This window comes from Rattus norvegicus, chromosome 6 (assembly GCF_036323735.1).
Source record: "Rattus norvegicus strain BN/NHsdMcwi chromosome 6, GRCr8, whole genome shotgun sequence".
In the NCBI taxonomy this organism is placed as follows: Eukaryota; Metazoa; Chordata; class Mammalia; order Rodentia; family Muridae; genus Rattus; species Rattus norvegicus.
The window spans coordinates 90,594,324-90,620,054 of record NC_086024.1 but is presented as its reverse complement, the minus strand read 5'-3'; the positions used below and the strand labels follow the sequence as shown (position 1 = coordinate 90,620,054).

At 37.1% G+C, this 25,731-nt stretch overlaps 1 protein-coding gene, 1 long non-coding RNA gene and 1 pseudogene across 6 annotated transcripts in view; 2 read left to right on the top strand and 1 right to left on the bottom strand.

Annotated features, from left to right (window-relative positions):
• Nucleotides 1–25,731, top strand: part of Mdga2 (MAM domain containing glycosylphosphatidylinositol anchor 2) — an 864,098-nt gene that overhangs the window by 726,730 nt on the left and 111,637 nt on the right. For all 5 annotated transcript variants that reach the window (XR_001838168.3, XR_001838167.3, XM_008764688.4 and 2 more), the window contains 1 exon segment: nucleotides 6,221–6,490. Coding sequence is in view for 3 of the 5 variants with exons in the window: in XM_008764688.4 (XP_008762910.2) it covers nucleotides 6,221–6,490 (270 nt within the window). In the remaining 2 variants the exon portion in view is untranslated.
• Nucleotides 5,502–6,762, bottom strand: LOC134479395 (uncharacterized). The gene is made up of 2 exons (XR_010052698.1): nucleotides 6,564–6,762; nucleotides 5,502–5,973 (listed from the first exon to the last, which is right to left on the bottom strand). It is a non-coding gene; the product is annotated as an uncharacterized LOC134479395 (long non-coding RNA).
• LOC120093460 (small nucleolar RNA SNORA17) lies at nucleotides 16,229–16,367 on the top strand (annotated as a pseudogene).

Below are 25,731 nucleotides of genomic sequence, written 5' to 3'. Positions count from 1 at the left end.
AACAACAACAACAAAATCACCACATATTTAGGTTGCATAGAAGTGGTGGTAGATATAGGAGAAGTACTAGAGGATTGGGCGCATGTGGTCAAAACACAAAATTTCCATTAGATAGAGGACTAATATCCAATATATACAAAGAACCCAAGAAGTTAGACTCCAGAGAACCAAATAATCCTATTAAAAATGGGCTACAGTCTATACAAAGAATTCTCAACTGAGGTATATTGAGTAGCCACCAAGCTACTAAAGAAATGTTCATCCTTATTCATCCTTAGTCTTCAGGGAAATGCAAATCAAAACAACTCTGAGATTCCACCTCACACCAGACAGAATTGCTAAGATAAAAAACTCAGGTGACAACAGATGCTGGCGAGGATGTGGAGAAAGAGGAACACTCCTCCATTGTTGGTGGGACTGCATGATGGTATAACCACTCTGGAAATCAATCTGGAGGTTCCTCAGAAAATTGGACATTGAACTGCCTGAGGACCCAGCTATACCACTCCTGTGCATATACCCAAAAGATGTTTCAACATATATCAAGGACACATGCTCCACTATATTCATAGCAACTTTATTTATAATAGCCAGAAGCTGGAAAGAATCCAGATGTCCTTCAAGAGAGGAATGGATACAGAAAAATTTAGTACATCTATACAATGGAATACTACTCAGTTATTAAAAACGACTTCATGAAACTCATAGGCAAATGGATGGAACTAGAAAATGTCATCCTGAGTGAGGTAACCCAATCACAATAAAACTCACATGGTATGTACTCACTGATAAGTGGATATTAGCCCAAAAACTCAGATTACCCAAGATACCATCCACAGACCACATGAAGCTCAAGAAGAAGGACAACAAAAGTGTAGATGGATCAGTGCTTCTTAGAGGGGTTAAAACATTAATATGAAGAAATATGGAAACAAAGTTTGGAGCAGAGACTGAGGGAAAAGCCATCCAAGACTGCTCCACCTGGGGAGCCAGCCCATACATATGTAGCCACCAAACCGAGACAATATTGCCGATGCCAAGAAGTGCATGCTGACAGGAGCCTCATATAGCTGTCTCCTGAGAGGCTCTATCAGAGCATACCAAATACAGAGGTGGATGCTAGCAGCCAACCATTGAACTGAGAATGTGGTCCCCGTGGGAGGAGATAGAGAAGGGATTGAAGAAGATGAAGGGGTTTGCACCCCCATAAGAACAACAACAATATCAACCAAATCAGATGCCCCAGAGCTTCAGGAGACTAAACCACCAACCAAAGTGTGCACATGGAGGAAACTGTGGCTCCAGCCGCACATGTAGCAGAGGATGGCATTGTCTGGAATTAATAGAAGAAGCTCTTGGTCCTGTGAAGGCTCGTTTTTTCAGTGTATGGGAATGCTGGAGTGTTGAGGTGGGAGTGGGTGGGTGGGCGTGGGAGCATTTTCATAGAAGCAGGGGGAAGGGTGATGGGAGATGGGGAAAAGGAGATAACATTTGGAATGTAAATACATAAAATATTCAATAAAAATAAATAAATAAATAACACAAAATTCCCAAGGACTGATTATGTTTTTTATTTTAAAAAATAAAATAAAATAGAAAGGACAGAGCTAGGCATTCAGCCAGGCACTGCAATTGTACAATCACAATGTTGCGGCTAGAACTTGTTCATGGACATGAATCATCTTTGCAGAAAAAAAAATCAACATCATTTAAGCTTCAAAGTAAGAAGAAGAATCAACATTTACTAACACAATGAACTCTAAAGAAAAGGAAGCAGGAATATTCTCTTTGAGCTCTTCATTGTCAAACAGGAGGAAATAGTGACTTTGATTAAGGACATTAAAGATAGATCTGACCATGCTAGAAGATAATACAGAAATGTATAAACTGACATGGCAGCTGTGCAGAAAAATTGCATAGAATGTTTATAGATAAAATCTGAATTATTGAATTTAAAACAGCATGTATATATTTAGTGGATTGGTAGAGTTATAAAAAGAATTAAACTGTTTTCTCAGAGGAATTTATTAACACACAGAAAAACATGCAAACAGAAACACTTTGGAAAAGAATTTTTAAATTTTGAAGATCTATGAAGAAAAGATTTAAAGAAGACAAAAGAAGTTTTATTTGAAGGACTGATGATGAGAACATTCCAAAATATAGTAGTCGAAAGACAGATATAAATGAGCAGCTCTAAGCACAACCTACAAGTAAGAAGAAACTTAGACCTGTAAACACGGATCCACAGGCATCAAAAGCCAAGTGAAAGGATCTAGGTAGAAGAAAAAATAGCTCAAAATGTAAGGCTTTGAAATAACTTTTCAGTAGGACGCATGACTATCCAAGGGCAGTGGAACTGTGTGTTAACAAAGAGAAAGAACTGCAAGCCTATAAAACTCTCTTCCTCGGAAATACTTTAATCAGGAAAATATGTCTTTGCCTACCAACATCATGGAGATAAGCAAGGATGTATTGTGGAGTTCAGAATGGTGACTACAGAAATACAAACAATGATCACAGGTCACAGGCCTTAAAGCATTAAGGAACATGGGGCTAATGAACTCGGGATAGAAATGTTATCATTACAGCTGATGGGTACTAGAATTTTAAAAGCAAGGGAGAATTAAAATTCATGAGTCAGTAACATATGTTAGGATGAGACTTAAAGAATAAAAAAGAAATTCAGTATTAGCTTTTTTCAAATACCGTGATGATGGAATCAAAATATTAGAAAAATTAGGTAAATCCCAACTGGCAGCAAGGTAGGGGTTGGATAATTATATAAATCTAACAATCAAAAAGAAGGCAATCAAAAAACAAAAACTAAAAAAAAAAAATTCAAAATGAGAAGAAACAATTTTATGCTAAGTACCTGGGGAGAGTTGCCAAGCAGTCTGGAAATGACAGGAGATAGGGACAGACTTATCTGAAGAGATGCCTGTGAAATGTAAGGAAGCTGGATGTTTCAGAATAAAACCTTCCAAAAATGTGAAATGCAAATATTACATAAATGAATGCACGAGAAGCTACATGAATTGTATTTGAAAATATACTCTTAAAATCTAAATCTTAGAGATAAACATAGTTTACTGTATTAAAACAAGAACGTGTGAAATTTAAAATGTCAGTGATTTGTAATTTTAACTTTTTCAAATCCTATTTTCAATGAAGGTTCTTAAATGCTTTAACCTTCCTTGTAGCCCACTGCCCCTACAGAGGTAGTAGAAAGGAAAGGATAAGGGGGGAGTGGCCCTGTTTAGAAAGGTTCTTTGGAGCAACGCCTGTCTGTGTTGTCTGGAAATCGGCAGTTCAGTTCACAGGTCAGCAGGCAATAGCAGCTTAACCCACTGACAAACATTTCATGGATAGCAGACACAAATCAGCGGCAGTGAGTGGCACTAACTAGCAGGAACAGCCAGGTCTCAGCCTTGGCACAAGTCAACAGGATGGACCTGGAGGGACATCATGAGAAGTTATCCGCTGTGACTCTCTTCGGGAAGCCAAGATCAGTGAAGAGTGGAGACCCACAAGCACTGTACAGCTAGCCAAGCTCAGCCTCCATTGTTCCATCGAGTTTTATTTATACCCTCCAAACATTATGTGTCCTCTATAGTCCTTGCCTCAGAGCGAGTATTGCCTCAGCACGTGTCCCATGAGCCCAAGTCCCTGGAAGCGGCATAAACCTGCAGTACATCACCAGAAGTTGTTTGTTGTGTTTCTATGTTGTCTCAACAAATCAGCTCAACTACGCAATGTAAGGCAGACCAATAAATGCATGTTGTCAACAAAGAATCAGTCGTGTATCCTTTCACATGCCTGCTCTAACAGAACTTCCTCTCTCCTGTGTTGCTTCAGTGAAGCATTCCTTCAGGAGTCTGCCTTAGCCTTTCACACCGGTGTCCACTTTAATGAAACGTCCCTTCTTTTGTTTGTCCCAGCGAAACACCATCCAACTGATTTTCCAAAGAACCCTTATGTTTTCTCTTCAATGATTTGATAATGCAATTGAGAAATAGGTAAAGCAAAAAGGAGATGGCGTTACAAGACAAAAACTTAAAACTACTAAAGTCTTTTAGATGATGTTAATACTAGACAAAGTTAACCCAACTAAAATGAGTAGGTAATCACTCAATTAACCAACCAGTCAGTCCCACTAGACACAAACTGATCTATCAAACTACACTCTCACATGGGACAGTTCATTCTTCCTTCTCTGGGTGACAGCAAAACCCTGTCATACAGAAACATTAACACATAAGAAGGATTGGAAGAGTCTATATGGACTTTCATCTGACCATGAATCATCTAAGTAAAAATAATCAAGAGAGAAAATCAGAAATAATCTGTAGGTTTGAAAAGAGACAAACTAGTTGGGGATCAAGGATAGCAGAAGCACTTTGCTATTAATGTGTCTCACATGTGCAGAGAATGAATATGACAATGATATTCATTCTCATTCGTCTCTTCCCATTTGTAGAATTGACATCACTGTACACCTCATTACATAAGGTATTGATATTCCTGCTGCTCTCATAGACAGGTGTTCACCTTTTATTTTAATTAATGTCATGATTTTTTTCCACAACTTTCATTTTCCCCCTCTGGTCCATGCCCTCTTTTCTACTACAGATTTTTTTCCGCAATGATGATAATATTAGGACTAATATAGCTAATAATTTGATCAGGTATGTCCTTTATTTCTTGTAATTTTCCTAATACTGACTCTGTAAAACCTAACTGTAACACAAGGCCCAAATATTGTTGGACAGACTCTCCTATCTTTCTGCTGTCATTTTCTCCAGAGCCACAGTGCTTTTTTACATACTACCTCTGGTTGTTGATTCAGATTTCTCTGAGCTTTTCCTCCTCATTGACTCCTTTACATGCAACCTCCTCTCATGCCTAGAATACCCTCCTTTCTGACATACCCACCTTACATGTGTTTCCTAAAAACCACAGCACAGGACCCACCTTTCTTAAAGCCTTACCAGTGTTGTAGCATGAAATACATTAAAAGCAAGTAACATTTTTTTTTGTGCATGTAGAAAATTCCTTACTCCTTTTAGGGAAACAATTGCAAGAAAAAGATTGAATAGATAAAACTGAATTTGTGTGAATGACTTAAAAATCTTTGCTGAGAGAGATAAATCAGACCATTCAATAGACTGGTGATGAAAAGAGAGACCAAAAATATGTAAGAAACAGCATAGTGTGTAAAAGATTCCAGACTTAGTAATCAGTTCTGCAAACCTTTAAGCACTGGGAAGTGAGGCCTACCAGGTGCAGCTGCACAGTTTTTATACACACAGTTTGCAAGGGGCCCATAAACATCTAGTAAAGGATGAACTCAGCAATCCTTTCAGCCCTGTATGGTGATACAGCTTCCTTGGTAAAAATGCACAGGTCACATCAATTTCAGAGATGAACTTTTCATTGAAGATTTTTAAAAGGTTTAATAAAGGTTTTTATTTTAGGTCCTTAAAAGTGAAAGACATGTATTTTGTATCCTTTAAGTGGTTTATTGGAAATTTCATCTTCGCAATCAAAAAAAAAAGTTAGATGGCTTTCATAGCAAGTTTTAACTACATGAAAAAATCATAAAGATATAAAATAACTGAGTTATTACAGTATAAATGAAAACCATCTTAAACTGAGCTATAATTTTCGAAGTGTGCTTAAGGTTTATACATGAATACCGTGGAATGTCAGTCCAAGGAAGTCAAATCAATCCCTTTAAAAAACTGATTTACTAATTAGTCTTACCCATTTTAGGAACCAATAACCATCGTATTTACAAACTGAGCTAAACAAATGATAATTATAGTTGACGGATGAAGCAGAACTCTTCCTTCTGTACATTCTTACATGACTGTGAAGTCCTGTCTTGATTCTGTTTGTGGATCATAGCCTCATTAGTGCCTTACCATGTAAATGAATAATCATGGCAATTATGTTTTCTTCTGAGAGCAGCTAGAAGGAAACAAAGAATTTTTTGTGGTTATTTTGTCTGTAAATATTTTTTGTAAAACAATGAGTCTTAATAATTGTCCATACTGAGTAAACTTTATTTTCTGGTTCAGTTTAAGTACATTCTCCACCCACTTCTTATCCTTGTTCCCTGTAACGTGTTATTAAAAAATAAAACCGGCTCACAATTAAAGAGCCAAGGAGATTGCTGTTTTGAAAGCCTCATCTGTTTTAACCTCTCTTTTCCCAGATCCCCCAGCTGTGGAACCAGCATTCTTGGAAATCCGTCAAGGACAAGACAGAAGTGTGACCATGAGCTGTAGGGTTCTAAGAGCCTATCCGATACGTGTGCTGACTTACGAATGGCGTCTGGGCAATAAATTATTACGGACCGGTCAGTTTGACTCTCAGGAGTATACTGAGTACCCACTAAAGAGTCTTTCCAATGAAAACTATGGAGTTTATAACTGCAGCATCATTAATGAAGCTGGAGCAGGGAGATGCAGCTTTCTTGTGACAGGTAGGACACTAAATTGCTTTGCTTTTTTTTTTTTTTTAATCTATGGCATTAAAGCAATGGATCTTAGGCTTACATGGATGTTGGATGTAAACACTTTGTAAATGGACAGATTTGTAAAGCTGCGGTTTGGCTGTTCCAGTTGCAACTTTGACTTGATTATTTTCAGGGCAAGTCTGTCTTTCCGGTGAATACAATGTCTGTACCTATAAAACAACACAGATGTTTGTCTGAATTCAAACAAAGTGCAGAAGTTCTCCTGACATTGTTTGTTCATTTCAGCGATAGCACAGCTGATTGTGGTCAACAGTATTACTGTGATAAGATTTCAGGTGTAGATAGACCTGCGGGATAGATAGGTGGGTTTTTATGAGGCGCAGAAATGGTTTGTTTTCTTACTATTTATTGCCTCTCAATGTACAAGGTTTTCCGTTTGTTCTCAGCTTGCCACATGTTCTCAGATATTTCAAGGCAGTGCCATAAACTATGATATCGTACAAAGTATGATAAATGGGAGAAGAACTGATGAGTTTTGATATCGTGAACAATTGAATGTCCCATTTTTATAATTTTAGGCCCTTGCTGAAATTATAAGAATATTCTCTACACTATGGTAAATATGTCCTTTTGCTATTTTGAACCAGAATTTTTGAAATATATTAAAAGGAAACTACCTTTTCAATGTTATTTTCTCTTAGTAAAATTACATTTAACTGTTAGATGATTTGTGATATTGAATGAGGAAGCTGGCCCCTGGGTCAGTCATCTTTGAAATGCTGTTATAAAACATGAAAATATTCTGGACTGACAACTTGTTCATTAATAAGAAATCTAGGTGTTAAGTTCTGGTTATGAGCAATCTCTCTAAGGCTGGATTTTCTTTGAACCATTTTTACTTCCTGAAATATTATATTAGAGAGATAAAATTTGCTTTACTACCAAGGAACATGAAGCTGTGTCCTCTACTGGACTCTCCTTTTGATTTACAAGACTCTTTTATTTTGGCCCATGTCAATGAAATCCTTTTATACTTTGACTCTTAAATTAGACTGTTAAGCCAACATGTCCTACAATGGTGCGCTTCACTTGGGCCACAGGCATGGTCAGTGTAGTGAAATTTATAACAACTGGAGGGTTGTCTGTTATTCAACAGACAATTTATGCAATGCAATAGTTTAACTCTCTACCCATTTTCAAAAATGTATTTTTTATTTATTTGCTTTTGTGCTTATGTGTATGTCTGTGAGGGTGTGTACCTTCCATGTATAGACAACAGAGGACAGTTTACAGGATTCAGTTCTCTTCTACCACATGAAATTGGGAAGTCAGGGTTGGTTTCAAGTGACCTTACATGCTGAACCATCTGACTGTAGAAGTAATTTGGGGCTTTTCTATGTACTCCCTTGATCCCAAATAAAGGACATGGAGCCCTAATAAATTTATTTTAAACTTCAGTATTATAGCAGGGCAGATACTCATTTATTCTTCCCCAACCATGAGGGCCTAGGCTACTTCCCAACCACGTGCTCCAGTACTTGCCATTTGAGTGTTGCCCTGGATGCTTCTGCTCCACATTGTCCTCCTTGTGTCGCCCCTGCTCAGAACAAAAATCTCACAGTGAATCTCATTTCTCCTGAGTCTTTCTCTTTCTCTCTCTCCGGGTGCAGAAGTCTTGCCTTCTCTCTCCTATCCAGCTAACAGACTGATCAGCTCTTTATTGAACAATAAAAAGATGAAGAACAATGTTTTACAAAATACTGAGTTGGGAACTGTTTCATAATAATGACAATAACAAAACCTGGACTTCATCCATAACTCCCATATAGAAATCACCATCTGAATACGCAGTGCACAAAACCATCCTCCAACTTGACCCACTTAGTCCTTTTCTACATATTGGTTTCAATAACAGTAGGAATCATGCAGAGGCAATTACTTTTTCTCATGTTTGCAAAAATAAAGAATATGACTTTCATCATTAATCAAACAAAACAAAACAAAGTCATGAAATTAACTGCAAGGCTTTTTCAACTTTTTTTTGGGGGGGGCGGGGGGCTGTAGGCACTTTCCAATTGCCTAATAAGATACTGGTCTTTAACTTTAGTACAGGATAAGGACCATGCTGTTTCTTTAAGATTTTCATTTGTCCCTCCCTATGTGACCCAACTTCTCTTTTAAAAGGAGAAGACAAGCTGAGACCAGAAGAAGCTCTAAGCTCCATCCTTCCACTTCACATCCATGGGGTGTAGCAATTGGATTGTGATAACCACGGAAAGGAATAAATATGTTATGAGTTCCCTCACAGAGAGGAAGGAAATACCCACAGGCATTATTTTCTTTTCATGGTATGTGCTCTTCGATCTTAGGTCAGCATTATTGTTCCAAGATTTCCACATAAAATGAAATATTTAAAAAAAAAGAGGAAAAGATCACAATAAAGTACAATTCAGGAAAATACATGGAGAGGTGGGAATTTCCATAGAGTATGTATCAGTGAAAAAGCTCTCAAAAGAGAATTATATCAGAGTTGGCATTCCTGATGAAAAGGGAAAAATTATGTAATTTTATATTACATAAAAATTTTAAATGTAACATTTAATATGAAGTATAATTTTATTTGCTTAGCCACTATTACCGATGTGATGAAACCTTTACAATGAGGAAAAGACTTAGTAAGTATTTATGAATACATGATAAACATGAGGTACTAACTATGACTTCATTTTTCTGTTCTGGGTTTATAAAACTATAATCATAATTGGCTGGAATATGTCTATTGATAGGTTATATTTGTCAATGAAATATGCCAATCTAAAGTCAAATTAAAAGAACAACTGGTAGGTTTGGGGGCAGGGCTACTGGCCAAGTTCACCAGCTTCAGGGAACAAAGAAAAAGTCACACAGAGATTATGGTTGTGAGGGGTTTTGTGGCTTCTAGGTGAAGGAAAATGCTATATCTGTGAATGGCTCCAGTTAATGTTAATGGTGCAGGCACTTGTAAGAGTGACTGAGAAGTCACATTTTATTAAGAATTTTGCAGAACAGTAAAAAGGCAAGGGAGATTTCCAAGACATGTAAGGATTTAGTAAAGAGACAGTAGAGATCTCAGAGACAGTGAGAGGGGTTCCACCAGGTCACTGTGGCAAACTGGCCAATGGACCATTTATGAGATAATGGTTGAAGGCTGTGGTAATGTTATGGTTTGACAAATTAGAGGACCCCACAGTTTTTGCATGATTTCCTGGCAAAGAGAGAGGGTCATGTTTTTAGTGTTAAACACCAGGGCTGCATTGTTAATCTCTGACTCTGGCTTTGTTAATCTTGACCTTGACTATGAGCAGCCCTTAGGCACTGCCTGCTGATGCTCCTTTTGACCTTGTAGATGTCCTGAACACTGCCAATGACATTAAATCAAGTCATTTTTGTTCTCACAGCTACCCAGAAGAAGAAGCAGTGTTCATGGTCATCTTTCTGCTATAGGGTCCTTTGGGATAGAGTCAGGCTTACCAGAGGCCAACCTTACAATTTAGTCTACTGAAATTAGCTACATTAGAAATAATGTATTAAAATCATGAATATGTAAGAAGTAATAATGCTGACCTTAAATTTCCCAAAGAGGAAATGTCTCATGTAGCTAGTCATCCTGCCCACCATTCACCAGTGCCAGCCTGTCTCTTTCTTCTCAAGAGCACTCTGCTATCCCATAGCCAGCTGCACACATTTTTTTTTGGTTCCTCATCATTAGTGCTGCTGGCTTTGCTGTTTTAACCCTCACACTCTATTTTTACCTTACTATCCTTCCCCACTGCAGTATCTGTGAGCAACCTGAAGGTCTCAGCATGGCCCCATTTCCTGTCCAGTCTACAATGAGTCAAACCCTGACTCAACAATAAGTTATAACAAGTGAGTCTAAGTCCATATTTATAACACTTTACCACAAAAATATGATAATATCAGTAAAGGGGAATGAGGACCGTCCTCAGAAAGTATATTGATTACTGTGATACATTTAACTGGTGTAATAGGGATTATAACAGGAACTGACAAATTAAAATAGCATCATTTAAGCCAGCCAAAGACTCCTAAGTTTTAAAAATAGTACATGATAGAAAATCAAATATATTTGCATTTATTCAGAATTGTACAAGAATACAGCAATAGATGAGAAGAACTCTAAAGAAATAAATGACAAACTCAGGTTTGTTAGTAAGTGCATTAAATGTGAGTGAAATTAGCATGACCCTTAACTCTTAAGAGTGGTAAATTGAATAGTTTGAAAAGAAATGATTTAATACACATATATATAGATAGAGACTGTCATGGACCAGATTCTTACCATACATACAAAGGCACAGGAAAAGTGCAGGGGATACATAATTGGCACAGTGGGCAGACAAGAGACAGCTGACATGGCTGTGTTATTATTTCAAAGGGAAAATCCAAGGTAGTGAATTGAATAAGAAGAGTAAAAAGTCACATTTAATAATCTTGAAAGGATTATAAGTATATGTTCATATAATAATAGAACTTCAAGGGCTGGGGATTTAGCTCAGCGGTAGAGTGCTTACCTAGGAAGCGCAAGGCCCTGGGTTCGGTCCCCAGCTCTGAAAAAAAGAACCAAAAAAAAGAAAAAATAGAACTTCAAAATTCATAAACTAAGAAGTCATACAAGGGTAGATTATTGTAATTATACTTGACTTTATTAGTTCCCATATATCAAAATTTGGAATAATATATAGATATAAAATTGTTAATTGTTTTAGAAGATATGAACTATTCCACTAAGCACATTTATTTGACTCATATCACTATAGTGCTCATCAGAGTGGATAATGTGCTAATGAAACAACTTACTTGTAACTGGAAAAAAGACAAAATTAGTCCTTCTAGAAATCATGTTATGCTGGAGGTCCTTGACACTGCAAACCTATAAGAAAAGAAATTGAGACGAGCATATGACTTAGAGAGAAAGAAGTAGAACTACATTTTTCACAAAGCATATTTTTAAAGAAAATCTAAGAAATTTGTTGAAAAATCAATATAAATTTATCATATATTTTAAGATTGGCATAATACAAGATTGCTTAAAATCAGCCTGTCCCTTGGCATTTGTAGGAGATTGATTTTGTATAAATGCATAGTGTTTGCATAAAATCTCTAGATGATCTCCTGCATACTTTAATAACTAGGTACTTATACCTAGTACAATGTCAATGATCGATAATAGTTACTAGTAATGTTCTTTAAGGAATAGTGACCACAAAGGAGTTCTGTACGTGTTTAGGACAAACACATCCTTTTATTAAATATTTCCAGCCCATGACTATTTAAGACCAATGAATATTCTGATCTAACTTCAATGACCATTTTGAATCTTCAGTTTAAAAATATACATCTAATCACATCAAAATGGGAATACATTTAATAAAATGTGTGGAAAATACAAAATGAGAATTCCTTCAAAAAAGTTAAATAAAAAATATTAAACATTATTCTTTAGTCATATTCATGGATGAAAAGAATAGGTATTATTTTGATGTATATTAATTCCAAACTTCTTTTTGGACTGAAACAATTCTAATAAAACTCCTAACATTTTTGTAGGAAATCAAATACTTAGTCTAAGAAAAGGAAATCTGAACAAAGTCATTTTATCACACTTGAATGCCTCTATAAAGCCAAGTTAATCAAAGTGGTGCAATTTTGAATAATAATGTGTTGTGGTAAATACTAAAAAATAAAGGACCTTTTATCCCGTTCTGCTACCGGCACCATTGGGCCCCATGGTACTGTGGGGTACTTTTATCTCAGCAGCTCCATGCTGCCTCCAAATACTCTCAGATGCAGGCAGTCTGTAAGTTGTTCCAGTATGGCAGCTTGTCACTCTGGTCCCTAGACTTAGTTCCAGCACCAGAGGACCATATGGAACTAACCATAGTTTATCTCTGGTTAGTATCTCTCTCCCATGGCGGCTCTCTACTAGCCATGAACTCTCTGGTTCCAGCTACCAAATAAAATCAGGGCTTTAGAAGTCCAGCATGGGCTGGCCTATTGTGGCTCCCTATCACAGACTCTGCCCATACTCTCAACAACCAACTCCTGGTAGTTAAAGTATAAACTCCCAACTACCCGGTGAAATCATGACCCAATAAACTGTAATTTAACAATCAGATTTATGTGTTAAATTCTCAATTTACAATACATCCACACAATAAACTCATAACTAATTGATAAAGATATAAATGCCCCACCTAGATAAGATAAATTGACCTATAGAAATCCATCCTTAAGAAATATTTATAACTATATGTATCTATGTATGCATGGCAATGAATAGTTATGTCTGTCTCCATGTTGTTTCTCCTCCTTTCTCCTTCTCCCTCTCCTTCTCTAAAACTTGGTTCCTTTCTACCCTTCCTTCTTTTCCAATGATAGGCCTTGTTTTGTCTTGTGTCTGTTTTCACCTGCATAATGACATCAACCTACACTTCACCCTTTCTGTCTTTAAAAAAAAAAGAACTTTTCTCTCAAATATTTGTTGAGTATAACTATTACCATTTTGTAATTTATAAAGCATAAAATACAACCTAACACCCAGTCTAATGTTTTATTAGTTAAACAGAACATTTAGTTATGTATTCCAGCTTGAGAAAGGCTTAAAATCCATGTCATCCTGGCTATCTTGTATACGATCTAGTAACTATTCAATTAAATATGTTCTCTCAAAGTTAAACAGCCTGGTTAGGTTATGAGACTATAACTAGTTTCAACCCCCTCAGAAATCTGAAAACAACCAATATTATCTGAAAATATAGGAAGCCTAAGCTTCCTGACCTGAGACAGGTTGAAGAGACAACTGTCTGCTGGTACAGTCCCCTGTTAGCAACATAAAAGAGCACCAATCTTCACCCTTCTGGCTAGGAATCTGACAGACCTTAGTGAAACAGGAATTAAGGATTAGCTCATTCTGTCTCTGCAGAACTAAGCTGTTCTACCCTGTAAATTGTGTCCTCTCAAGGACAGTACAGATCTGTAGGAGAAATAGGCAATTTCTGCTCAGTGATCACCTAGCCACAATGTACCTCACCTGGAGGTAGAGATGTGCAGCTGTTTTTTGTTTGTTTGTTTTGTGTGTGTGTGTGTGTGTGTGTGTGTGTGTGTGTGTGTGTGTGTGTGTGTGTGTGTTCACACATGGGGAGATGTTAGGAGCAGTTATGTCTCAACAAGTGAATAAATAACATTAAATGTCACATTTTGTGGCTTTCTGAGTTTTTGAAAACCATCTAACTAGATAAGTAATCTGGACTGTTGTCCATTAATTACCTTATAGATTATAACTATATAAAGATTATAACTTTAGATTAGTAATAAATATAAGGATTTCTACCAAATGAGATTATGGCTGTAGAATCAATTTGAGCTAATTTCTCCATGTTAAATTATGACCATTTCTAAAAGTTTATGTAATTGGGACGATGACTCTTCAATAACTTCTTTAAGCTTCATGTAATGAGATATCCTTGGTGGGAGGGCAGGAAAATGGGGGAGTTGTTTGGCCTAAAGAAGGCCACTCAATGACTGTTGTAGCCTGATGTCTGTCTTGACTGGATCTGGCTGAAAGTCCCTGAGATCAGGAATCTAAGCAGGTCAGTTCAGCATTCTGATAATGAGCTTCACCAAAGCTGTACACTCTGCAATATATAAATCTCAAAACAAAATTTTAGTATCATCAAGATATTCTTTTGTTTGATTCTCTTGAATCTAGTTTTTCAGGAGGTTTATGTCTATTGAATATGATCGGTATAACTCTGAAAGGTGTTCAGAGCCTAACCACCCTTTTTAAAAATACAAAGATGAAACCATTTTCCCCAGATAGCATGTTCTTTAGTCTGTAAACAGAAAAGCTACCTTGCACTCTCTCCCGGAGAAATAACCACAAGACTCAAAATCACACCCATTATGAAAATATTAAAACAATTTAAGAAACTGAAGTAAACTAAACAAACTTGTACGAGCCTGTTAGACCTTTTTAATCTGCCATGTCAGGAAATCAACTCAAAATTCCCGTGGAGCTCACATTAAGAGAATATGAGCCTCCTGCTGTGGTAATTTTAAAATTAACCACAAACCCTTGCTAGCTGGCATTGACCAGCCATATGGCATATCGAGGTAATTCATAAAACAATTTAATCACACTTTTATTAATACCAATACAATAAGATGTAAACAACTTGTCAAACCAAGACTTTAGCCCAATAAACATCTATCTGTTAAGCTCTCTCCCTGGAGCGTCAGACTTTTATTTATTAATAACTTCTATAATATATGTCTGTATTCACTCTGCCTGGTATACAGACTTCTATTTTTAACAACTTTTATAACTGGCAAATATCACCACTCTCTATTTGCAGTCACTGACTAATCATTTCTATCCTAGTTCTGAACCATGAGTGAAAATCCCCACGTGATTCAAATAGACTCAGTACTCACTCCTTCTAACTATAAAAACAAATCAAATTGAATCAAATTTAATTAATACCTGTCATTAAGAAGCATGCAGGTTGGGGTTGGGGATTTAGCTCAGTGATAGAGCGCTTGCCTAGCAAACGCAAGGCCTTGGGTTCGGTCCCCAGCTCCGAAAAAAAGAAAAAGAAAAAGAAAAAAAAAGAAGCATGCAGCTTGTCTAACCAGGATCCTAATTCAAAATTCCTGTGGAGCCCACGTTAGAGAATATGGATATCCTGAAAGACTTAATAAAGCATTTTATCTTTATCTATCTGTTAAGTTCTCAATGGGATTGAATATAGAATACAGAAATAGATTTCTATGATTACATATCTAGAGTAGTTGACAGGTTAAAAACACTAGCACAATCTATGGAGAAAAATGCTAGAAAAAATAGGCAGGGAAGATGGTTGAGTATGTAAATGCTTGCTGAATAAATACTACAATCTAAGTTTGGATCCCTAACACCCATTTTTTAAGTGCTAGCATAGAGGCATTTATTTATAACCCTTGCACTGGAGTATATGTGATCACACCTACACTTACACATGCATACACACACACACATACACACACACACACACACACACACACACACACACACACACACACACACACGGTATTCCTTGGATATATTGTACTGGAACACCTGGATATCTATATTAAAAACCCCAAAGCAATAATTCACATTACATATAAGAATAAAACTGACTAAAGATCTAATTATAAGGTAAACTACAATATTCTATAAGAGGAAATCAAAACAAATTCAGAAAATGTAAAGTCTTTTAAAAAACAGAGCATTAGATTCAGTTATTAAAATATTAGACTTTAATAAAAGTACAGACTTCTCTTGTTCCAAAGATATTAAGAAATAAAAGGCAAGAAACAAGGTACATAATATCTCAAGGTTATAAAGAATTCTTATAACTCAATAAGAAAATATCTAACTTAAAATTGACAAAAACCTCCAGTAGACATTTTTAAGGTAGTATATAATTGGCCAATGACCATATGAAAAAATTATCACCCTTGTTATGTATCATAGAAAAGAAATTTAAAACACAATGAGGTCATACAACATACACACATCAATCTTAATGAGTTTAAAAAGCTTAATGAGTTTAAAAATCTTAAGTTTAAAAAGCTGGCAATATCAAATGTTGAACATATCAAGGGACTGATTCTATCTCATACTGTTAGTAAAAATTCAAATTCAGATTAAGAAATGTAAAATTTGTCCCTAGAGGTATTGCAGTTGTGGCTGCTGTCACATGTGCACATGTCACCTCAGTAGGTTGCAGGGGGGAGAGACACTATGTCTATACTCAATGTTCTGACCTGTGAACATCTGAATGGTTAGTACACTAACATTGCCTGATAAAAGCAAACCTGAGACTGTCACTAGTCTGACACTGCATAGGCTCTGATGGGCTCCTAGGATAGGAACTAGACGAACCCTGCCTGGGACTGAGGGCCTGGGATGGAACGAGCTAGAGAGAGAGATAACCCTTGTATACAGCCATGCAGACAGGTCCAAACAAGGAATAAACCCAAGACTGAGATGACCACCAGATGGGTGTCATCTGGGAACTAACCTAAGCTGGCCACTCGACTTCTGCTGCACCGGCCTAGGAGATCGGACCATACCCAAGATGACCTCAGTTCAGTGTCACAATGCATGAGTGGAATATAGCACTCCTGAGACAAGCCCAGCCACTCAAAGACCTTGAACACCACTAACAGGAGCAAGTAAGAGGGGGAGAAATGGGAGAGAAAGAGAAAAAGAAAGATGTGGGCATAATGAAGGAAGGGCAGAACTGGAGGCTCAAGGGTAGTGGGAAACAGCCTGATGTTAGTAGCTGGTGGTGCCACCTGGGACCATTGTAGAGTCCAGGATTATGCTGCCATAGGGGGTCATGTCTGAGTTTGTGGCCTTGTAGCAGCAGGGGTCAGTTACCTAGGCAGATGTCCTTGTGTCACCATGGAGATAGGTTGATATCTGGGGGCTGTGCAGAAGTGGCCTAACCTCTTACCTGGGCATCTTTGGGGAGCTGACCTAATCCCTAGGTAGTTGCAGTACTCGGGAGAGTCAGATCACAGCACACCGTGGGAGTTCTCTGCCAGTGAGCTGTCCCAAAGATACAAGCATAAGAGAGATGACCCTGTCTGCTATTCAGGGACATGGGCGTGGGAGAGATGCCCCCACCTCAACTCATGCCTTGCCACCTTCAGGAAGAGAAGAGTTTGCCCGAGTTTGCCCAGATGTCATCAGCATTAGAAAGCTGCCCCTGTCTAATGTTCCCCTATTATTCAAGGAGAACAATCTCTATACCTCACCTGAGTAGCACAGTACGATTGGCCTGGGATGTGTGGGTTGTGGGTAAGCTGGCCTTGAAGGAGTGACATGGAAGGCTGGCCTTGCACCTTGTCTGCTGTGCTATGGTATGAGAGAGAGAGAGAGAGAGAGAGAGAGAGAGAGAGAGAGAGAGAGAGATTTTCCCCTTCCCTCCCTTTTGACCTAGCACTGTGGACAGGTGGGAGATTTGGCCTCATGGAGTCATAAGAACAGGAGAGCAGACCCAGACCCTCATTCGCTTCAGCACTCAGGAGATTGGGCCCTTCACTTCATCTGGGCAGCAGTAGAGCTGGACCTGAATGTAGAGGTAGCCGGTGCCTCAGGGCATAAGCATAAGACAACTGCCCTGCCTCTTATCCGTCGGGCAGTGGCTCATACGATGGAGAGACCTCCTCCCTTCTCTTATCTATGGCAGATAGGAGAGCTGGCCCTGGGATCATGAGAGTGCAAGACCCTGTTCCTTTTGTACAGCAGCACCTAGGAGAGCAGGCCCTGCACAACCCCTGGGCTGGCCCTCATTATGGAGTTTGCAGGTAAGCCTCACCAAAGGCATGAGAGGAGGAGAGCCAGCTAGGTGACCAGCTCAGAAACCCCTCAGGCCTAGAACCAGGGCTTTGAATGGGCCCTTCCAAACATCTTCCCCATGGAGAATTGCTGGAAGGAATAAAAGGGTTTATCCTACAGATCTAAAAACTACAGGATCTCCATGACACAGGGCAACAATAGGATATGCAAGAGACGTCTCAGTGAGATTCTAGTATTAATAGAGTAGCAGAAACCAGGAGCCTAATACCAGACCAATGAAATATTGCCATAAACATTTGCAAGCAAAGTAGTGTGGACAAATGAGTATACTGTGGGACACACTGATACCCTACAGCTTCCTCAATGAGATTTTTTCCCTCTGGTGGAGGGAAGTTGTGAGGGTGGAAGGTAGGGGAGGGGAGGCAGATATGGGTATGAATAGAATTTGGGTGCATGATATGAAATTCACAAAGAACCAATAATAGCTTTTTTAAAAGAAATACAAAACATCTCCTGCCCTTATCAAGATGGCCTAGCAATAAACCTAGATAAATACAGAGCACTAGTATACATAAATATGTACTAGTATATATAAGTATGGTATACATAAGTCTATATCTGCTTAATATCTTGGCTGTGCTCCCTGAAATAGCGTCAAACTTTGAGAAAACAAATATCCACTGACAGGTGAAAGTAAACAACTTTGAGTAGTTCAGGAAATGCATTTTACTTAGTCGTAGAGACGGAAAGAATGAGTGGTACATGCTGCAATATGAGAGAGGTTCAAGCAGTATGGTTATTGAAAGGAAAGTTTATACTTCATGAGTATAGTGTGTGGAAAATTTAACAGATAACACTAATTTGTTATAATAGAAAAAAGTGTTTCTTGTTTTCCTAATACCGAGGGTGCCTAAGAGTAATTTCAAAAAAGTAGGGTCTATGTCTTGCTTGAAGTACAGATTATGAAGTAATATATATATATATATATATATTTCTAAATAATATATATAACATTATAATATTATATTATAATATTTAATATATAATATTAATTTATATATAATTAATTTAATATATAATATTAAAATTATATAATATATAAATAATATATATTTCTAAATAATATATATATTTCTAAACTCAGGAAAATCTGCGCTTAAAATGTGTGCAAGTGAGAGAAAAAGAGTGTAGCCCAATGTCAGAGAGCTATGCCAGCTTGCATGAGGCACTCAGTTCGGTCTCTAGCTCTCTGATAATGAAATGCATTGTGTCTCAGCAAGGCCCTAGTGAGAATGTGGGTGATATTCACCAACTAAACCACTGTGAGCATAGAAAATCCTTCATGATCTCTACATTATTCATGTATTCAAATTTCAATTTTACATTATGTTTATATACATTATCAAAAACTGTTTTCCTAATACTCTGTGTTCTTTTCCCATCTAAACCTGTATCAAAATCCTTGTTTTTAGGGACATTAAATGGGCCATTCTTTGCAGCATTTTTCTTCCTCAGGATAACCATTATATTTTTCTCAATTATATGCCTTGTTTCAAAAGACAGAATGACCAAATAAATCAGTATCAAAAGACATAAGAATGTGAATTAGGTAGATATGGATCAAATTAGGTGTGATAACCCTTGTATAGGTGGACAGTGCATGGCTGTTCAGATAACGGGCAAATAGTTATCAGCAAACCTCATGAGGGTTAAGCATTCCAAATTACTCCTCACAGCTTCCTTGCATGTTTTGGAGTATGCATGAGATGCAACCTGTTTAGGATAGACATTCTGAAAGTTCAGTTTTCCTTGTGATAAAAGAATATAAAGAATATAAAAGAACCAAGAAATCTTGGTTCCAAAGAAGTCTCTGTCTTCTTAAGGACCATTTTAACATTAAGTACCTTAATAAAGCACTACCAACTGCCTGGATGATTTCCACCAACTAAACACCAACTAAATTGGCTGGAGCTTAGGAGGGGCTTCACATTATCTACATTAATCATATGTACGGGTTCATGCCCTGAGTTCCTACCCTGACTAACCCGGTTTGTAAGATGAAATCAGGCCTCTTCACTGGAAGTCCTTTATCCTGTTCTGAGAGTCAGGTTCATGGGTAGAGTTATTCTTAGGGGTTGTAGTAAAATCTGCTGTATTGATTCAACTTGTGTTTGGGAGAAAACAAGTGTTCCTAGAATGGTTCTTACCTGGTGTTTAAATCACTTTTGATTGCCATGATAAATACATTGACAAAGAGCAACATTGAGGGGAAAGGTTTTCGTTCATCTTGCAAGTCCCAGGTTATAGTTTATGACCCAGGGATGTCCAAATAGGATCTGAAGTCGGAAACGGAAGCAGAGGACAAAGATGAATGCTGCCACCAGCTTGCTGTCCAGTGCTTATGCTGCTTGGTTTCTAGTACAACCTACGTCCACCTGCCCAGGAGTAGCACTGTCCAGAATGAACTAGGCCTTCCCACATTAATCATTAATCAAGAAAATACCCCAGCAACATGTCCATACGCCTACTTGACATTTTCTCTTTCCAGATAGTTCTATTTTGTGTCAATTTGACAAAAAGCAACCAGCACCAGCACACATAGACAAGGGATGATAATAAAACCAATCACTGAAAGAATCAAAGGACTTTTCAGATAAGTGGCCTCGCAGGTGTCTCCCTAACCTCCAGTTATCTGCTTAATCACCTGGCATCTGTCCATTATCCTGACGAGATGTTTAATGGATGAGAACAATGCAGAAAATGTTTCAAGGGCACGCTAGAAATTAGACAAAGTAGTCAGGAGAGAGTCTTAACTGTAAAACATGATGTGTCTTCTTTTGTAGTGGAGAGGCATGTATGTGTGTGTGCACATGTGTGTGCCTGTGTATGTGAGAGAGAGAGAGAGAGAGACAGAGACAGAGACAGAGAGAGACAGAGACAGGGAGACAGAGACAGAGATTTGGTGGAGCTGTAAATTGAAGAAATTAATAATATATTTTGTATATATTATTTTTGTTTCCAAACACAGGCAATAATCAATGTCGTAGAATCTCACTGAAGAGATTGTTTCTTGCTCCAGAAATCTTCTTACATTATTCTAGTAAACTTTTGTCTTAATTTTAAGATGCCATAAAGGCAGCAATTTATAGAAGCCCAAGGAACTAACTTTGAGCCTGTACCCATTTCAAATCAGAGCAAAACCAGAGCTTCTTAGTAAAGTGAAAGGAACTCTTAATTTGAAGTCCTTTCTTTATCCTGCTCTGAAAGTCACATTCACAGATGTTATAATTATTCTTGGGAGTTGTAGTGAAATCTACTTTATTAATTCGAGTAACGTGCTTTAGAGAAAACAAATGTTCCTAGAAAACAAACAGCATGGCTTCTGCACTCCTCCTTCTACTCAGGAACATTCTTTGTTCCCTGCCTGCTGGTCATCATTGCATTTATATTCAGGAATGGGACACCCATGTGGGCAGCAGCAACCCTTGCCAAGAAGTTAATGCTCACACTGTGAACATTCAGTTCTCTCAGTCTGGGAGTTTCTAGGCCAGTTCATTTATTGGTTACCTCGATAAATACACCCCAAGAATGGTCCTTCAAATGAAAGTAAGGCTTTTAGGTACCTTGACAGTACTCAGTTTTAAGAAAGTACACCGAATACATTTATTGGCAGCTTATTATATATTCATTATTTCTGAGTCAAATGTTTAATAAAAGATGTATAATTTTCACTTGAGAGATTTACTCAATCAATTGTTCTCTTTAAAAACTCCTGAGTTGATAATGTTTTGAGACAATGATACAGTATGGCATAGAAAAGAACTCCCAGGGACACAATAGCAATTTATGTTCCTTACATAAAGGAGGGCGGAGTACGTGGACAGAGCGCCTTTTTCTATTAGTGATAGTAACATCATAGCAGGTGTTTTACAATTTACTATGTGTAAATTTGGGACATGGTGGCGCCATGTACCTTCTCTGTATAGGTGCAAGTCCTCTTGTAGGATGTATGTTATTATAAAAGTGATAAAGTGTAGATTTGTATACACACAAGCACACAATCAGATGTGAGCAACCACACACAGAGGTACTAGAAGCTAAAGTAGAAAACATCTGGACAGTGGTCAAGAACAAACCTTTTTGATTTGATAACCACGTATGTGTTGCTTACGATAGCTCCTTTCTGTTATTTAATACAGTTGTGCTGCTCACTTGAAGATAAGGCAATTCTGATTTCAATGGGTTGGCTGTGCTTTCTCCTCTCTCCGTAGAAGACTAAGAGTGTGTGTGTTTGTGGTATATATGCATGGCAGTCTATAATGGATTGGCCACTGCTTTAGTCTTTATACAATTATATGATGACTCTGGTTCTCTCAATCACTTCACTAGTGCTGATTGTAAAAATACTGAAAATATACACAAGGGGAGACCTAAATATACACAATGGCTCCTAAAATAATTTAACAGTTTTTTTCTTAAACAGCTTATCATCAGTGTTAGTGCTAAGCTATCCATGATTTTAATATCTCGTCTTCTTATGTTAATAATACACATTTGGCAAGTTTTAGATTTACTCCTTTTGGTTTGAATTTTAAATGGTTTCCTTGCTTTTATTATAATTATATTATTTCCCATTCTGTTAATTGTTAATAAGGAGGTGCTTTTCAAACTGGGAAGTGGAAATCAGAAAATATACTACAATTTCCCCCTCACTTATGGGTGAATAACTTCAGAATAGCTGAAATGATTCATCCTTTAATCTTATCACACATAGTTCTTAATAGTGCAACCCTGGATTATTATATCTACTTCAAGCACAGGCATTGTGTCAACCACCATAATAAGTAGTGACAAGACAGTCTCCTTAGAAGTGCATAGTCTGGTAGAGAGGATGAGAACCATATTACATCCATGTAGCCATTTAAAAATGCTATTCTCTTCCTGCTCACTCCTCATAAAGTAGAACATTGGCATCAAAAGCAACACTAATTATTTTTTCACAGAAGAGCAGCAGTGCCTGTTTCTAATACTCGATTGTATAATATCACCAGTTATAACATACTGATAATTTCCATTTCATGCTTCTATTATCTTATGTCCATTACTGCTGTAGATCCTTGGCCTTCCTGGCTGTACATAGTACGATACCTTTCATGTGTGTCTGTTTTGTTTGATTTTGAAATCCCAGTCATCGGAACAGGGGAGGGAGTGTTTGTCTGGGAAGAATTCTAGTTCTAGAATGCCTTCTGGGTTGAGAGTATGTTCGTCTAATACCATGAAGCCTTGATTTTCTTGTGTCCTTCTTTGGAGTCAGTACCAAAGGATTTTATATTCACACAAATACTCTTGCTCCTAATTGGTGAGTAATGATCTCTATCTAGAACCCAGTACTGCTGAGGCCCTACATTTCACTGAGCCTCACATATGTGGTGACATCTCTTATCCAATAGTGTCATCTCCTTTGGCCTAAATATGCAGCTCATACCAATATATACACTCACACAAATATGAAAACACTTCCTCTTGTCACAGGCTCTTGTTCACTGTCTTGTTTTTAATTCTGTGCTCCTTGACCTCGGAAGAATATTTTTTTTCTTTGCAAGCTTAAGCATACTTGGGCAAAGTTGTTTGATTATAATGTAGCCCGACATTCTTGGGCACAAATGTGAGAATAGTTAGTGTTTTAGCTAGCTCTGTCATGTCAGCAACTCATCATGGTTTATTCTGGTGGGACACTTCTCTTTCAGTATCTTGGAATCTGAAGTAAAATGGAGTTGATTTCACTTGTGAGGATTTTATCAGTACATCCTAGGATACTGACCTATATATGTAGGTTAATGATTCTTCAACAAATGAAAAATGAACTGATAGCCCTCATACATAATTCAAGCATATTCTATAATTCATTCTCTAAGTTAAATTTACATATTGTTTATCTTCTTACAGCCTCTCTTATGAGAAATATTGATTTTACAGAGCTATATTTACTTTTGAACACTATCACTTCCATTCCTCTTTTGTCTTTACATACATATTCAATATAGCTTTATTAGTCTGTCCATGTAATCTAAAACACTTTAGTGCTTTAAGTGTGAATAATTATTTCAGTATATTTGTAACTTTGTGCTTGAAATGTTTACAAAGCTCAATTTAAAAGTTTTAAAGTTTTTCCCTAAAATATCATGTTCGTATTATTATAAAAATTCCATGCGAAATTCTGAGCACTATAATCCCTTCTACATGAGTATTTTAAAGATGTTTTAAAACCTAAGCTCTATATATTGACATGCATCGTATTTCTAAAAATGGTCTCCAAGTTTGGGTAGTGGATAATGATTTAGGTCAGTTAGCCTAAAAATTTCAAACTGGAACATGCATAAAAATAAAATTAGAACATAAAAAAGTAAGAAAATATTCTTTATATTCTCACTAGAACTAGGGTAAAAATGAATGCTATATAACCAAAACAGCAATGTTGGGAATTCATTCTCTCTTCAGCCAGCAGATGTCATGTTTGAATGTCAGAGCTCAAACTGTATTTCCATCATGACTATATGTGTCTTATGATTGAGAGAGAACAAATATAAAGTATCAGAGAAGACAGTCCATATGTGTTTTTAAAACTAAGGAATATCTATGACCATGATGGCATTTATTTTATTACCAGTAAATACTATTTATGTACCATGAAAATCTCATCTCTTCTTCAATTCTTAGTATAGTTATTCGATTAAAAGGAAAACTTTATCAAACAAGATTTTTGAATCAAAATTAAGATCTTATTTTATCTGATTATTTGTCTATATCATTTTCATATATCATTGATATGTCCGGTCAGGCTCAATATTACTTTATGTGTAGTATGAGCTATTCAGTTAATTTCAAAACTATTTCTGAGATAATTTTAGTTTATTCATAGAATGACTTCAATTTTAGTTAGCCACAAGCTGAAAACATCAGTTTACAGATACCAAAGCAGTTGTCATAAATTGAGTGGATTAAAACAATATTTATCTCTCACTGAATTCTCCTATCAGAAGTTCTAAATAAGCCGAAGTAACTAAAGCCGAGGCCAACATCAAGACAAAACTGATTCTGGATTTCACTGAACAATGAAATAAAAGACTGCACACAATAATTTTGTTAGGACTTGGATCCATGTTACTAGGATTCAGATATTTAATGTGCCTTCTCAAATTATTCCAGCCAAACCGGCAAGCATTGCACCCCTCTCCTGTCAGCCTGAGGAAATTCTTAAGGGTAATGACTACTGTGCTCAGTGTTTCCTGTACCATTTATTTGTTGTGTCATTAGAGTTTGATAAAAGTAGGCCTTGTTGGTTCAAAACTTTAAACCTTACCTCAGACCTACTACCATAGGAAGCACAAATCCATGCTTCCTTTGTTTCAGGTGTTTTTCAAGGAAGTTGATCATGCATCTCCCTCTACACTTCTTTGATGATACTACCTTTTTCTTTTCTCGTCTTTTTCCTTTTCTTCTCTTTTCTTTTCCTTTCCTTTCTTTTCTTTTCTTTTAATCTTTTATCTCTTTCAAGCTCAATGGCTCTTCCCTTCTTGTTTTCAGTCCTGGGTTGTATTAGTACTCAGAATTTAATCTTTTCTCTGTTAGTAATCTTTTCAGTAATGCCCCCAATATCGGCCCTTTAATTTATGTATGTCTTAAGCTAGCAAAACTGCACCTCCAATCCTTAGTGTTCCCCTGTTCCAGTGTAGTTAAATCCTGGATATATTCAATTTATCAATCAAGTCTTTTAAAAACTCTTCTCCCTGAACTTCTTTCAAAAATTCAATCTTTCAATAGCTTTCTCTCTCAATGGGTCGAAATTTCATTCTCT